The following is a 13,364-nucleotide window of genomic DNA, read 5'->3' as shown; positions in this document are numbered from 1 at the left end:
CCAGAACATTCTGTAATGTGCATTTTAATAAACTATGTTCCCTATAAAGTGAGATCAGTGGAAAAGAGTGAGAGCCCACCTGAATCCAAGTTCAGCGGATTTGGAGGGCTCAATGGATAGCCTAGCAGTCAGGCCGTTTTCCACAAATATGTGTTCAGGCCTTGGAGTTCTGGTTAACACTGGGAAGCTGTCAGTCCCAGTCCTGCCCTCCGACAGGTACCTGACACTCGGGTGGTCAGAGCCACCAAGTGAGAGCCTGTCTCCAGCGTGTGGTGATCGGCTCATGTGGGAGGGAGCAGACCTTCCCTTTAGAGAACGGCAAGGTCTCATCAAGATCTCCCAGGGGAGGGGTGCCTGGGTGGCTCAGTGGGTTAAGCCTCTGCCTTCGGCTCAGGTCATGATCTCAGGGACCTGGGATGGAGCCCCGCATTGGGCTCTCTGCTCATCAGGGAGCCTGCTTCCTCCTCTCTCTCTCTGCCTGCCTCTCTGCCTGTTTGTGATCTCTGTCAAATAAATATATAAAATCTTTTAAAAAAAGAAAAAAAAGATCTCCCAGGGGGGAAATCTCCTAGACAGTCGTTCTAACCCTTCAGCAGCAGACAGATGCCCCCACAGCAGGTGCTCCATGAGTATTTGACGGAGGGGAGAAGGGCGAGGAGGGAAGAGCGGTCTAGAGAGGAGGCGTGTGTTAATTTCAGCCTAAAGCATTAGCCCGGTGTTTACCGGTCACTTTGGTCATACAATGACCTCGATAAACATACATGTGCTTTAAGCGGTGTTCCTGGCTGCTGGAATTTCCAAAGCAAACAGCTTCCAAGATGTGTTCTGGGGTACGGAATGCATCTCCTCGCCGTGTCACCGGAAGTCGGTTAAATATTTGGAGACATTTAAGAGAAATCATTTTGATCATGGGAGAAAGAGCTGCTTAATACTGTCATCAAATATTTATCAAAAGCTCAGATATAAGGACTTTTTGAAAAGAACTGAGCTCTGAGCATGGAGACTGAGCATCATTTTTTTCGAGGATTTACTAAGCCCAAATGAGTTATCGACATTGGATTTAAACCCCACTCCCAGGGCTTGGTCTCTTCATTCATCCCCGAGGTCATGGAAACCTCCAGCTTAAGCCCACTGCGTGAAAACAGATCGGGTGATAATTCCTCGGCGAGGGAGACTTGTTTGCTGCACCGCGGTTCGGTGGCAGCAAACTATGGCCCCCCTGCCCCCCAAATCTGTGCTCCTTGCTGGGACAGTGGTGATGTTAGTGACGCAGGATTCTGCCTGTTGATTTCACAGTTCGTGCTCCCTGTTCAGGGCATGATGTCTCCGGAGGACTGCGTGAACCTCCAAATCACGCCTTCCCCAGGGGTCACGAGACAGGAGGCATTAGGGAGCACGGACGGAAGCGCCGCGCTGTCTGAAGGAATGACCGCGTCCTCGCCGACATCCGCTGACCGTCCGTTCCCCGGTTCCGGCTGTTGAAGTTGTTTGCATTTCCTCGCACATTTGAAGTTGAGGATTTATGGTGCCAGTAATGTTTCATTGGTCTTTCTCTAGAAGGACAGAATTTATGTGAGGAGAGGAAGAACGTTCTCTCGGAACCAGGAACGGACGCCTCTTTCCTGCTCACGTTCGGATGATCGAGCGCAGCGGTCTCGGGTTGGGGGGGAGGTTTGCCCCCGAGGGGACATCGGGCAACATCTTTTGGGCTGTCATTCCTGGAAGGCAGCCGTCCTGTCACTCCTGGCCTCTGTGGACAGAGTCCCCGAGGACAAGGAGTGAGCCAGCCCAGATGTCAGCAGTGCCCACGGCGACGGACTTGCCCAGTGCTCCCCTTCCTGACTCCCATCACTAAAACACTGTGTGGACTCATGGAATAACTCCGCTGCCGTTTTGCTTTCTCCTTTGGCCTCGGTTTTCCCACCTCCTTGTCACCTCGAATATGCTACCTCCACGGCCTCCACCGTCCCCCTCCCTCATCCCTACTGAGAGCCTCAGCGCTGGTTTTTATCTCCGCCCTGCGTGGGGGGCGCTCCCCTCCCCGTTCACCAGGGACCTCCCCTTTGACCTTCTGGAGAGCTCTCTCCATCTCTGACTGAGCTCCCCTGGGGCCCAGAGGATCGAGCACTTGTCCCGGAAGTCACCACATGAGCTTCACAAAGGCCCTGCTTTTCTCTCAGGGATTCCCAGTGTCCTTACTGGTTTCCTCTTCTGTCCCAGCTGAGTGAGGCCCATCCCCCATCCCTGGTTGAATATCCCGTGTGCTCTTCTTCCCTCGGAGCCCTCTCCCACTTCAGGGGTGTGTGAATGGCCCCTCCTGGACATAGGACCCCCCCAGTGGGCATCCCGTAGCTTTGACTTCCTCCCAAAGCTTGACGATGCTCTCCGTTCCTCCCAGACATTTCCTCTTGGCTCCGCAGTCTGTAAGTCTTGTAAGCGCAGTCTGTCGATGACCAGGCAGCGGGTGCTGTTCCTGGGCCACACACTGCCACGCTGGGGAGACACCGAGTGACAGGAGACAGTCTCTGCTCTTGCGGACCTCACAGACTAGTGACGGACGTGAAAGACTGCGCTGATTCTCGTACCGAGACAGATGCCTGGGAACCACGAGCCCCAGATGCTGGGCAGGCCCAGCGGACGGGGCTGGGTCTACATGTCACCCCACATTCTGATGCCCCCCATCATTAAGTATTGGGGCGGCAGGAAACTTCAGGACATGGAATACGTTTTATGAATTATATACGTATGCTAATATAGAGTCTGTGTTTAAAATATAACCAAAAATAGAAATGTTAGAAAGATGATCTTCAAAAGGAATGACAAATATAATTAGGTCTTAGAAATTCATAGTAAATGTAGATTAGTAACAGAAATACAAGTTAATAACAAACAGGAATAGAAATTCCCACTTACGTTCATTGGAAACCTTGAACTTGTCCTTTGCTTCAGCTCTGCATGCGTGATGTGTGATGACCATTCCTCAAGGGATGAGAAATCGCCGGGACAGGGCAGGCAGGGAGTCGCCGCCCTGCGTTAGTCGGCTAGGGTTCTGCCGTCACAGAGCACCACGGACTGGAGGCTTAAGCAACAGAAATCTGTTGTCTCCCAGTTCTGCAGACTGGAGGGCCGAGGCCGAGGCACTGACGCGGCTGGTTCCTTCGGAGGCCTCTATCCTCGCTGTGTAGACACCCTCTTCCCCCTGTGTCTTTGTGGGGTCCTCTCATGTGTCTGGGTCTCAGTCTCCTTTTTCTAAGGACACCTGTCATACTGGATAAGTCATACCAGTGACCCAATTTAAACTTAATCTCCTCTTTAATGACGGAGGTAAAAAATCTCCAAATACAAATGCTGAGGTATTGGAGGTTATGAATTTGGAGGGACACAGAGCACCCCTCTCCTATCAGGGCAAAAGGAAGATGTGGTGTTTCCAGAACCGGAGGCAGCTGCGGCTGGTGTGGAGGGACCCCAGCCCTCCCCCCTGCACCCCCCCGACCTTCCCTGGCCCCTCACGTTGGCCAGTCCCACGGGAGGCCCCAGCCCAGTGGAGAAGGCGCGGAGATGGGTGTGGGAGGCAGCGGGGATCCCAGAGCCAGCTCTCCTCCCGGTCTTCTATGTGCCGAGTCTGTCTGGGTGTCTGTCTGCGTGCCTGTCTGGGTGCTCCGTGTCTCCTACGTCTCAGGTCTCCCACGGCCACAGAAATGAGTGGGGGCACAAGGCCTCCTCGCGCCGAGGGGTAAACCGCACAGCACTGGGGCATCTTCCTGAGCGGAGCCCCACCTTGCGACCCAGGGACCGTCTTCCCGCGCCTTGAGCTCTAACCCCCCCCCCCCCGTGCTGCTTCCGTCCCGTCCAGGAACCCGAGCGGCAGTACATGCACATCGGCACCATGGTGGAGTTCGCCTTCGCGCTGGTGGCGAAGCTGGACGCCATCAACAAGCACTCCTTCAACGACTTCAAGCTGCGCGTCGGTACGTGGGGGCACCCGGCCCGCAGCCGTGGGCGCGGCTTGGCGGGGGGACGGGCTGGGGAGGGGCCGAGGGAGGCTCAGGGAAGCGAGGAGCCCCTGAGACACGTTTGTACAAATTAGAAAACAAAGCAGCCTTTGGGGGGAGCCCGGCCGTGAGCGCTGCGTTTAGGTCCTCCCGCTGGATTCCAGCCGCGCGGCCTCACCCTTGCGGCCCGGGTCCCGCTGCAAGCCCCGTGCGCGGCCTGACACCGGCGGCGCAGCATCGACTGTAAACCGCCCCATTAGTCTAGGGACCCCTGCCGATGAAGTTAGCACCTGCCATGGGCTGGGAGATGCATCCAGGCTTGGAGACCCAAAACTTTTATTTGTATTTAAATATTTAAATGAATATTTGAATATCTAAATATATTTATATATATATTTAGTAACATTTAATATAGTTTAATATACTTATATATTTATATATAAATATATATTTATATATACATATATACATATATTTACATATATAAATATATATGTAAGTATATATGATATAAATATATACATATACATATGATATATATTTTAATATATATTATATTTATAATGTAATTGTAATGTAATTTTATTGTGATGTAAAAATATTTTTTATACATATATATATATATATTTTTTTTTTAAGGCATCTGACAATTGTTGAAATAGTCACACACGCCTGGGGGTTACAACCTCCAAGAACCCTAAACATGTGTCCCAGGTTCTGAAATACCCACAGCTTTTCTGATTGGATATTCAAGCCAACTTTCTCTAAAAGTATTTCTTTAAAATTCTTTAAAATACTTAAATTCTATCTAAATTTCTTTTAAAGTTTTCTAGTAAGTTCTTCCCTTACTTTAAGTTGACTCATGAGCATGTTTCACGCTTACTTGCCTTTTTCAAATGTCTATACGCGTAAGAAGTGTCCTTTGAGCCCTCAGCACAGCGCACAGCCGTCTGGCTGGGGTGCAGTCGTGGCCATTCATGGCGGGTGCGGGTTCTTCGACCCTTTTATGTTCTTCTTGGCCACACATTTTGCTTCTTCTGAAAGCCAGTCCACCTAAGAGTAGGTCTCGTAATAAATTCCATCTGAATGGCTTTTCATTTCTTTTGCATACAGATTTTCACTTAAAAAAAAATCCCAATATTTAGAGCGATTTTCTTCCTTTGCTGTGCCTATGTTCTGAATTTTAAAACCCGGGCGTATTTTATGGGTCTGTAGCTAAAGGTGTCCTCTAGGCTGCTCATCTGTGCTGTTAACTGTCCGAGTCTGGACGCCTTTTCCGTCCGACTTCCTCGCCTGTGGGCCCAGCGGGGCTCGGGGAGACGCTGCCTTCCCCAGCAGTGAGCAGGGCTGGGCAGGCGGGGGCTGCCCCACGGCCTGCTGACCACGTCGGATGCGGAGGTGTCCCCTTGACCCTAGAGCCTCCTGATTGTTTTGACAGCTGAGAGAAGGAGCTCTTCAAACATCAAAGCGCTCTCATAAAAAAAATTTTAAAAAAATTAAAAAAAAAATCTATTATGTGGGGGCATGACGGCTCTGTTGAGAAGCATTTACAGACAAAGCAGCACCACCCTTCCCTGCAGGGTGAGATGCGGACAGCTGTTCACTGGTCACCTGCGTTACATCCCAAAAAAGCAGTTTTCTTGGTCTAGACCATAACCGCATTTTCCAAATTAAGTAATGGAATCGACCCTCTTTGGTAGGAATATATTGTTTACTTTACTTTGCTTATCGAATAACAAATAGTATCTGTACACTCACTCCTCGCACCAGCTCTTGGAGATTTCCTAGGAAGCCTAAGCTCCATGTTTCACCGGCCTCCGGGCTGCCTCTCCTCGACCCTGGGCCTCGCTCCGGGGACGGCTTGGCTGCACTTGGCTGCTTGGCGCCATCCAGTGGCCACTCGCGGTCGGAATTTCCCAAAAAAATAATACAAATAAGAAGAGATGAATTCACTCCTCGCATCCTTTTCTGCAGGGCAAGCTACAGAATCGGTCGGTTAGTGGGGACCAAAATTCGAGCACATCCCTGCACTAAGTAGACTGACCCCATGCCAGGAATCAACCCAGGCTCTCCCCCAGCCCCTGACCCCGCCAGGCGCTGACCAAGCAGGACTCAGCAGCCAGCAGAAAAGCTGATGGCAGAGGGGTTCGAGAACACCGCCAGCAGCTGGAATAAATTATTTGGGGTGTCTAAAGCAGAGTGTGAGCTTTATTGTGTACTCGGCAAAAGCAGAATCTCTTGCTCACTCCTCGCATACCTTCAAAGATGTTGTGGAACTGTGTTCACAGAATGGCGTTCTACTCTGCTTCCTGCCCACCTCTCCATTGCAAAGAGGAAGTTGGCCTTAGGTCTGTAACCAAGTGAAGCACGCTAAGCAGTTCAGGAGTGGGAGATGGGATCGCTCAGAAACACCCTCCTTAATCGATGCAAGGTGACCCCGCAGTGAGGCGGGGGCCTCAGAGCCAGCAGAAAACGTAGGGGGCACAATCGACCCATGTCCGTATTTATGTTTCTGTTTCTGGGGCCTTTCTCCGCTCCACTCCCGTGAGACATGTGGGTCTGCCTGTTTGGACTGAGATGCTGGGCAAGGACTCCTCCAGCCTGGAGCGCAGGGTGGGGGAGGAGCCCGGGCCGCTCCGATTAGAGAAGCTGATCGGGCTTCCTTGGCTTCAACGCACCCGGAGCCCAGGTGTCTGCACGTCATAACCGTGGGCTTACAATCACGGTTCCGAACTGAGGGGGCAGTCACAGCCCCCGTCACCAATGTCAGCAGCGGTCTGGAGTGCCCGATTGTCTGGGAAGTCACATGGGCCAGCTGGGATAGCAAGAAATCTGTCCGATCGGTGGGGTCTCGGCCATCGGGGCTGAAAAGTAGCGTCTCCGGAGCTTCTCCAGCAAACTTCTGGCGGGTCTCCCGGGGAATCACGGTTGGGGAGGAGACGGACGCCAGAGGTAGGGTCGTCCTCAGTCTGATGGAGGCAAAGCTATAAAGAGCCCAGCTTCCAGGGGGGCAAGAACCCAAGCACCTGCCCACCAGGGGCCGGCCTGTCTACCCAAAGATCCCTGCAGACTCGAGCCTCCTGGGACTCTCCCCAGGCTTTTTGGTTGCAGCCTCTTATGTCAGAATTCCCTCACATCTGAGTCTGCATTGCCCCTACTAAGATGTGGTGTTGTTGTGGTTTTTTTTTTTTAAGATTTTTAAAATTTATTTATTTGACAGAGAGAGAGAGAGATCACAAGTAGGCACAGAGGGGTGGGGAGGAAACAGGCTCCCTGCCAAGCAGAGAGCCCGATGCGGGGCTCGATCCCAGGACCCTGGGATCATGACCTGAGCGGAAGGCAGAGGCTTCACCCACTGAGCCACCCAGGCGCCCCTGCGTTGTTGTTTTGACGCTGACGTGGGGAGGTGGCCTCGCCAGCACAGTGCACGTTCAGGGAGTCCTTTGGAAGGTGGTTTAGCCCAGCACAAACATGTTCCTCTGGAATTCAGTAAACTTGCCATTGGGACATTATCCAAGGCAACAGCCCTCAAGGTGGGAAGAATCCTCGGGCACAGGATGCCTGTGGCAGATAAGATGGCAGCGTCCTTGCAAGCAGGGGCCACGGAACCACCTGTCTGTGCCGTCTACCACCGGTCCGACGGCGCCGTCCTCTGCTTCCGTGCCCAGAGCTGGAAGTGATGATGACAGTCCCCACCCCAGCGGGCAGTTGTGAGAACCACAGGAGTCTTTACATATAAACTGCAGCGAACAGCGCACGGCAGGTGAGGACACATCTCTGGAGTCTGGCGAGGGGTGTTCAGCGAGATGGTGGCATGGACCCCAACGCCCAGCAGCAGTAGAACTGCCACTCACTGCACTCAGGGTCGCTATTTCAGGCAGAAAGACGTGTATTTCAAAATTAACCCTAACTCCTCAGTGATCATCACTTGCCTAAGATTATGTAGCAACATAGGAAACTATTACGTTGGGTTTTTTAAAAACATCACAACGGAATAATAATGATATATGGGGACAAAATCAAGAATCAAGGTTAAGAAGGGAAAAGAATGTTTTTCTTTGCTTTAGAACCCCACGGGTTGGACTAATGTTTGTTCAGTAACAATGATTCAGGAATATCCTTGTGAAGCTTTTCTGTTTAAGACGGTGGCTGTGACGTGAATCTACCCGGTTCTGCTGTGCTACAGGTATTAACCATGGACCTGTGATAGCGGGTGTCATTGGAGCTCAGAAGCCGCAGTATGATATCTGGGGCAACACCGTAAATGTGGCCAGCAGGATGGACAGCACCGGCGTGCTGGACAAAATACAGGTAATTCAGTGTGCTCTGTAAGCATCGGCCGGTTCTGTCCTCTTGAAACCATAAATAAGTGTAATAATGATAATAACATACTAAAACGGAGAGCCTTGAAAGTTACTTAAATCTTGAGGAAACCTTGAAACACATTGACATGAACAGAAGTCCTTTTTTACTGGGGAAAGGTTAATTCATTTCTGTACTCACTCTTAGCAATAATTTAGGAATGTAATAATATAAAGATTATCGCCTTGGTGAAAGTCAAAGATAGTGAAAATCAACATGGCGGTCAGATACCTGAGGTGAAGTCAGGGCAGGACGCTTCCCTCCTCTTCCGTCTCGCGGCCCAGCACCTCAGAAGGTGCTTTGCCGGGGAGAGGGATAGTAGAACCAGCACCAGACGTAACCCCCGGACTTCCTGCCCTGGAGGCTGAATTGGAGGGTAGCAGAATAGAGACCACTGGGGAAAGACGAGGGGTAGGATTCCGGGTGATAGGTAATAGCAGTGCCAAATCGGACCGGCATGGGGTTTGGTTCTCTAGAATGATGGGAGAGTGCTGGAATCCACCCAAGGGAGGATGCTTGAACATGGTACCAGACGTCTAGAAGGAGAGACTGACTTCTAATGAGAAGGATGTGTGTGCGTGTGTGTCTCTGCAGCACCTTCGGTGTGCCTCACCCTCAAAAAGCAGTGGTTCCCCATGTCACTCCAACTTCCTTCTATTCTGGAAGATAAATTCCTGCCGCATGGCAAGTTTGTATGAAAACCACTGGACATACACTTTTTCTTGTGTTGGTCCTTCACGAAGTCCGTAAGTCCCTGTTCTGTGTGCCTCGGCTTGGCTGGTGTCCTCAGGTATAACCATGCCTCCTAACATGGTGGCAGAGACTCCGAGTTCTCTGCTGACCTCAGTAGGAGACCCCCGCTCCCACGTCATCAAGAGCGGGTCTTCATTCAACTTCTCTCTTGCCCTTCACGCTCCCTACCCCATTCATTCAAGAGGATTCCATTCCTGTGAACTTCCTAGAACATATCCCTAATTTTTACATGGAACGGGCCCAACATCACTTCTCGGTGTTCATCTTCTTCCAGCCAGACGATTAGTCAACTGTCGCTGAAAGTGAGCGACCGAGCGACACAGAGAAGGGGGAGATGACAGCTGACGTGGGGAGGAGAGGAACAGCCAGGGCTTCCCAGCCAAACCACTGTTGCCAGGGAAAAGAGCCAGTTGGCTGTGCTCACGAGAGCCAATCCAGACGAAGCTGTCACGGAAGCGGGGCTGAGCGGTGGTCACTGTCTGAGGAGACAGGCCGATTCCCCCCACGAGGGGCGCGGGCCGCCGTGTTGGCAGTCCAGCTGCACCGTGCGCTGATGCCACCACGGCCTCTGGGCCTTCCTGCTTGTGGGTCACCTGGATCCCCTGCGCAGGAATGTTCCAGCAATCCTGGCCAACAAGGTGTCTTCCATTTGGTGTGGGAGAGGGTGCTCCTGTCAAAGACACACGTTCCCACGTGTAGGCCGACCTAGGCCCCCTGCCCACGCCTACAACATTCAGAAGACGGATGGTGACCTTAACAAGCTCCAGGACTCTCCAGGTGGTTTTCAAGTACTTGGGATAAGAATGAAAAGCAATTTAAGAGAGGCTGGTCAGGGAGAGCGCTCCCTCCTGGAGCCCGTGAATCCCCTCCAGATCAATGCTTCAAATGAGCCTGAGCTCCCGTGTGTCTCCGGGAGGATATTGGGCCTCATAAATCTCCGGGTGTTCTGGGGCTGAGCAGCCCGGGGAGGGTCTCGGCTCGCTTGGAGCCCGGAGGAGACGAGGCGGGTTTCTGGTCGGGAGAGCAGCTCGCCGGCCGGGCTGGGTGTGCTCTCGCCCCGCGGCGGCTGGGAGGTTGGTGTCTGCGAGCTCCTTCTCCTGAAGGCACGTGTTCCCTCCACCTCCAGTAGCTTCGCGTTTCCTCTTACGTGCACGAAAAGTAGTGAGAGGTGCTGAGGTCATTACAGAGCCCCTCCCGGGCCTGGGGACCAGGCCGTTTGGATCAGGGAGCCTCCCACTCCCCCGAGCCTTCTCGCCTGGAAGCCCGGACAGCAGCAGAGAAAGCCCACGGCTCACGCGGCCGGGCTTCCCCCGGACGTGGACGCTAGCCGGGGCTCCCCCCGGAGACAGCTCCCTGCTGCTCGCGTCCCAGGGTCGAGGGCTGGCGTCCCGCACGCCGGCAGCTAGCTCACAGACGCCCGCGCCGCCGCTCCCCACCAGCAAACACCTCAGCCCCTCCGTGAACCCCCGAGGCTCCAAAAGATGTGCGTGTTCTCTGTGGAAGGTCGGAAGTCAGATGCCTGTAGGATCCTCTAGTTCTGACGGCCCCTGAGAACTCTGATCACGAGGACGTATCTGTAGTCTGAGTTTCTTGGCTACGTCCATGGTCTTCCGGTTCTAATCCGGGATGCAGAGTCCGCCCTGGGCTGGGGCTTCACCTGTCCTCCCCTAGGACTTGGACCCAACCCTAGGGGAGGGGAGGATGTGAGCATCTGGCACCTGAGTCCCCCTTCTGTTGCTCTGGTCATAAGGGTCCCAAAGACCCACACCGGCCCCTGGGCTAGGGACTGGCCACGGGAAGAGTGATTTTTCTAGCTTGTTCCATCAGCCTGCCCTTGAGACTTTTACACCACGCAATTCACCCTTATTTCCGGGGCCCCTGGATACCTTCCTGGGTTCTCCTGTGGTTTTGCTGTGCTCCTGCCCCGTCCCCTGACAATGTCTGCCCTGGACCCCTCTCTCAGCCACCAAGCCCGTGGAGGCCGTCTCACCACAGGGTCCCCCAGTGGTGCCTGATCCAAAAGCAGAATTGTACGATAGCCTTGCTGTGCCGCCCACAAGCCCGTCCAGCTCGCGCGTGTCACCCACACACTTGAGGGGACTGCCCCCTCCCCCACCCCGGTGCCATGTCCATTTTCTCTGATGAGTGGGAGGAAATCCCTCCTCCCCTGCTCTCTCACACCCTTCCAGAGTGGCATGACCAGGGAGTTCTGGAAAAACAGCTCCCTCCCTCTCTGTTCAAGACCCAGATACCTCCCGGGAGGCCCACCTGGGGGCCGTGTTCCTAACAGGAAGGTCTCCTCCCACCTCCAGAGCTGAGGCCTGTCCTGAGCCGAGTCTCTTCTCGCCTCACCTGTTCTCTGCTTGAGAAAGCGTCATTAGCAGGAGGCTTCTAGCACTGGAGCAGAGAGACCCCGGCAGGCCTGGGCTGCCATCCCCAGACGTGGGTCCCAAGCAGAGCCCAGTGCACACGTTCAGGCTGAGGTGGTGTCAGGCTCAGACAGGAGAGCCGTCCCGCCCGGAGCTGCCCTGTCCCACGGCCCCCAGCAGGACCTTTCTGCAACTCTGCAGTTGGGCTCCCAGGCCCCGGGGCAGCGGCAGGAATCACCCGCCCCGTCCCGTCATCGTCCGGCTGCAAAGGAGGGGCCCGGCCCTGTTGGCATCTCACAGCCAACTCAGTGAAGGGAGGGAACCTTCAGGACCTGACCAGGGTCTTGCCCAGCTGAGGCTAGCGTGGACTCCTTGTGTCCTTTCGGTTTTACTCTCCAGCATTCGGCCGGAAGCCCGGGGCCATCTGCAGGAACCCACAGACTCCTCAGGATGTCTTCTCCCACCTATTAAAATCTGTTCCTCAGATTTATGACACTGTGAGATGACATTCATGACCGTTTGTAAAGATTATCCAGAATCCCGCCGCTCCAACACACCCTGATTTCCTGTCTTTTCCCGAGGTATCTTCTATGTGAATACGTCACCGTCGCACAGGAGAAATCATAGCGTGGGTCTAGGCTTCCTGCTTCCTTTGGGGTGAAGCACACCTGCTTATCTCACAGTCTCACCCACGATACCGATCATGGCAGCGTCACGGTTCGCTTCCCCCCGGAGATCACTTGACTTTTAGGTGGTTTATAGTCTGTCACTGTCGTAGCTCAAAACCACACATTGTCCTTAAAAAGCTCTCCTTCCTCTGAGTTATTCTCTCTCCTGATTTCTCAGGAGTGGAATGAATGAGTCAAAGAGCATGAGTGGCTTTGGCTCTCGATCTTTGCGGAGACCGTGCGGCGCAGACACTGACCACGTCTTCATCTGTCCGTGTGCTTCTAGGTCACCGAGGAGACAAGCCTCATCCTCCAGACCCTGGGGTACACGTGCACCTGCAGAGGGATAATCAATGTGAAAGGCAAGGGGGAGCTGAAGACGTACTTTGTAAACACAGAAATGTCGAGGTCCCTTTCCCAGAGCAACCTGGCGTCCTGAAGGGCTGCCTTCATTCGGGCAAGAAGACTGTGTTTTGGGGGAAGGTACAACGCACTTTCTGACCGCAAACTCTCGTCCCTCGTTTTTGATGTGCGTGCTCTGTTCTGTCTTATGGAGCCTTTTCAGACTCGTTCCTATGACCCTGGTGGCATATCGTTTGGTGTCTGACGTGTGCCAAGATCGCTCTGCCACTTGCACTGTGCTTATTCCGAAGCAGAAGGAAAAGGGGTGTGTGTTATAGGAGAAACGCGTTCGACGGACTCACAAAGACGGCTGACGTGAAATAAACAAAAATTCTTAAGGCAATAAAACTAGGGGGTGTATATTATCTTCTGGTGCATGTTCTTTTCTGGAAAATATGGTAGCTCGCCAACCGCATCTGCTAGTCTGATATTAAACACACAGTATTTGTGAATAAGTTGATTTCTGTCACCGCACATGGGAGTTGCCTGTGTTCACCCACGTGTCTCATCGCCAGTGGCTGTCCGTGGGCCCCAGCGGGATCCGTGGTCCTGTCGCCTTGCTCTGTCGCGTCTCGTGCCATCCATCTCCAGGATTAGTTCTCACAACCTAGAACCAGTTTTGTACCAAACGCGTCTGATGTTTTGATGCCATTGTCTTTTGTAAAGTTGATTCATTAAAAGTTTTATGTACTTTGGTTTAGAATCTGTATCTTTCCCCACCCCGCGTTCTGCCCTCTCCCGCGGGTTCTCTCCAGAACCAGGATTTGCTTTCCCTGCGCCTCTGACGGCTGTGGCAGAAAGAGCTCCCCGGAAGCAAG

At 53.2% G+C, this 13,364-nt stretch overlaps 1 protein-coding gene across 2 annotated transcripts in view; it reads left to right on the top strand.

The window, feature by feature from the left end:
- Positions 1–13,364, top strand: part of ADCY2 (adenylate cyclase 2) — a gene marked incomplete at its 5' end in the record, with an annotated part of 400,073 nt that overhangs the window by 380,497 nt on the left and 6,212 nt on the right. Inside the window, 3 exons of one of the 2 annotated variants that reach the window (XM_080803421.1) lie at positions 3,854–3,968; positions 8,179–8,303; positions 12,431–12,627. In XM_080803421.1, the coding sequence (XP_080659547.1) occupies positions 3,854–3,968; positions 8,179–8,303; positions 12,431–12,583 (393 nt within the window). In that variant the 3' untranslated portion in view covers positions 12,584–12,627. Of the gene's footprint in view, positions 1–3,853; positions 3,969–8,178; positions 8,304–12,430; positions 13,246–13,364 lie in introns of those variants that run through there. The other variant, XM_080803420.1, reaches the window with a different exon arrangement.

This window comes from Martes martes, assembly GCF_963455335.1.
Source record: "Martes martes genome assembly, chromosome: 5".
Lineage (NCBI taxonomy): Eukaryota > Metazoa > Chordata > Mammalia > Carnivora > Mustelidae > Martes > Martes martes.
Note: the sequence above shows the minus strand (reverse complement) of the source record. Positions and strands in the feature narration are given on the sequence as shown.